Genomic DNA, 2,503 nt, shown 5'->3' with positions numbered 1-2,503 from the left:
ACATTCTCCACCTCCATTTTCATTTCTAGACACACTGGTAGTAAAGTTAAGTGCCACAGATGCAGATGAAGACAATCATCTAAATTCTAAAATTGCCTACAAGATCATCTCTCAAGAGCCTACAGGTGCACCAATGTTCATTCTGAACAAGTACACTGGAGAAGTCCGCACGGTGTCCAGTTTTCTTGACAGAGAGGTAAAACCTTCTACGAATGAATGATAAGAAGTAAAGGACCCAATTTTGAAAAGGCGAGAATGAAATGATCCATGTATGTCCTTACCCCAACGTAAAGGAGGGAAGGAAAAATAATGCAACTGTTATTTTTACATGAAAATTAAAAGCTCATTTATATAGATTTGGTTTGATGTGTATATAAAATAACAGCATTAGAACGTGCTATATTTTATTCAAGACAAGACCTAAGTCTTTCAATTCTTTTTCATCTTAATTAAGCAATACAGTATGTATAATCTACTCGTGAGGGGATCAGACCGGGACGGAGCAACAGATGGACTGTCTTCTGAGTGTGACTGTAGAATCAAGGTTTTAGACGTCAATGATAATTTCCCCACCTTAGAGAAAACTTCAGTAAGTTTCTTCTCCAATAATGCATTTTCATAAGTGGAAATAGTCAGTTTGCTTTCCCGCTAGTTTGTGGGCCTGGTTCTGTTACATGTATGGAAGTACTAACCTTTGCTGTATAAACTTTGGGATTTCTTATTTATAGTAGCATACTTTAATATTGCTTGTTTGTCTTTCAGCCATTATTTCATACAAACCTTCTCTGTGAAAACCATGAACTATCTACTCCAGACTTTACTCACAGATTTGTGGGAATTTTTTGATATAACTCTGGGAATAATGTAACAACACTGATGCATCTTTATATACCTGATGATTTGTTAAATTAATTCCAACAACATTCTCAACTTCCATTTTCATCTTTAGGCATAAAGAAGCATAAAATTGAAAACGGGTCAGCAAACTGCTGACCATAGGCCATATCAGGCCTGCCACCTGTTTTAGTTAAATTAAAAAAAAAAAAGTTTCATTGAACTACAGTCAAGCTCTTTTCTTTACATGTTGCTTTTTATTTTTTTACTTGTTGCCTATGGCTATTTTTCTGCTACAGCAGTAGAGTTAAGAGTTACAACAGGGACAGGAACTCTCTGGCCCAGAAAGCCTAATATATTTTACTATCTGGCTCTTTACAGAAAAGTCCACTCCTTTAAATAAAAGAAGGTCTAAATTAAAGAAAATTAAAAATAGGCAATAAAAATGAAACAAAGTGCCAGTTTTGACCTTGATTTCACATACAGCACATGAAAATGAGCTTTATTACCTTATAACAATTTTTTTCTTATACTTCTTACTGAACGTATGTGCAAAAATCATTAACATAGTTTGTTTTTGGTAATTTAAATGATAGCTATGTATTAATAATATCTTTCCTCTTTTGAAAATTCATTGATTATAAAATTATCCATGTCATTTTAGTACTCAGCAAGTATTGAGGAAAACTGTTTAAATTCAGAACTGATACGACTGCAAGCAATTGATCTGGATGAAGAAGGCACTGATAATTGGTTGGCAGAATATTTAATTCTCTCTGGAAATGATGGAAATTGGTTCGATATTCAAACAGACCCACAAACTAATGAAGGCATTTTGAAAGTTGTCAAGGTACAGTATGAGATCTGCAAAATTTTCTTCAAAGAAGTTTTAAATGACTCTTAGGGCAGAATCTGCCTTTAAAAAGGACTCCATAATCATGAAAACTGCTCATAGCGACACTTGTCCTAAGTAGTCTTACTGGGTAAGTCTGAGTCTTCTAGCCCAGCAACACTACCAAAAAAAATAAGAAGGCTGTTTTGTTCTCACAGTTGCCATTATCTAATTAAGAAGACAAGGCAGGCACCCTCAAATTAGACAATGATATGAAAAATATAATATAATAAATATTAGTATAGATTTATTTTATAAAACATAATTACCAAATGGATGAAATATAAAATAATTAACGAGACAACAAAAGATATTTCTCTGAAAAGACTTCATGCAAGAAATGAGATTTAAGCAACACCTTAAAAATTTAGATTGTGTTGTAGGAAAAAACTGCAAGTCTGTTTAAAAGTAAAACCAAGAGTTTTATTATGGCAAAAAGGACATTTTGCAAAACAGGAAACACAGAGTCAAGAAGCCCTTCACAAAGAGCTCCAGGGGAGTGTAGCATTACAGAGGCTTATGAAGGAAAAAAATCACAAATAAGTGGGGTGTACAGCTGGGGTATTTCTGATTGGTTAACGTTTACAAAGTTTCAGGTGTCAGGGTCTTGGTTGACCACCTTTGCAGGAGGTGGCCTCATTTGTAACGGCAGCTCAGGTGACAGGATTTGGTTTACCATGAGTTTCCTGAAACATTTAAAATATAGTTATACAGAACATTGTAAAGAGGTCAGAAAAACATTTCTTGGTGGGTTGGGGATGGCACCTAAGGATATGG

General features: G+C 34.5%; 1 protein-coding gene across 1 annotated transcript in view; it reads left to right on the top strand.

Moving 5' to 3' along the window:
- The window catches only part of DSG4 (desmoglein 4), a 29,575-nt gene that overhangs the window by 6,645 nt on the left and 20,427 nt on the right, over positions 1–2,503 (top strand). Inside the window, exons 5-7 of the mRNA XM_004386906.1 lie at positions 30–196; positions 455–589; positions 1,499–1,684. Coding sequence (XP_004386963.1) covers positions 30–196; positions 455–589; positions 1,499–1,684 — 488 coding nt within the window. The remainder of the gene's footprint in view (positions 1–29; positions 197–454; positions 590–1,498; positions 1,685–2,503) is intronic.

Source organism: Trichechus manatus, unplaced genomic scaffold, assembly GCF_000243295.1.
Source record: "Trichechus manatus latirostris isolate Lorelei unplaced genomic scaffold, TriManLat1.0 scaffold00175, whole genome shotgun sequence".
NCBI classification, from domain to species: Eukaryota; Metazoa; Chordata; class Mammalia; order Sirenia; family Trichechidae; genus Trichechus; species Trichechus manatus.
This window is presented reverse-complemented; position numbering and strand designations above follow the sequence as displayed.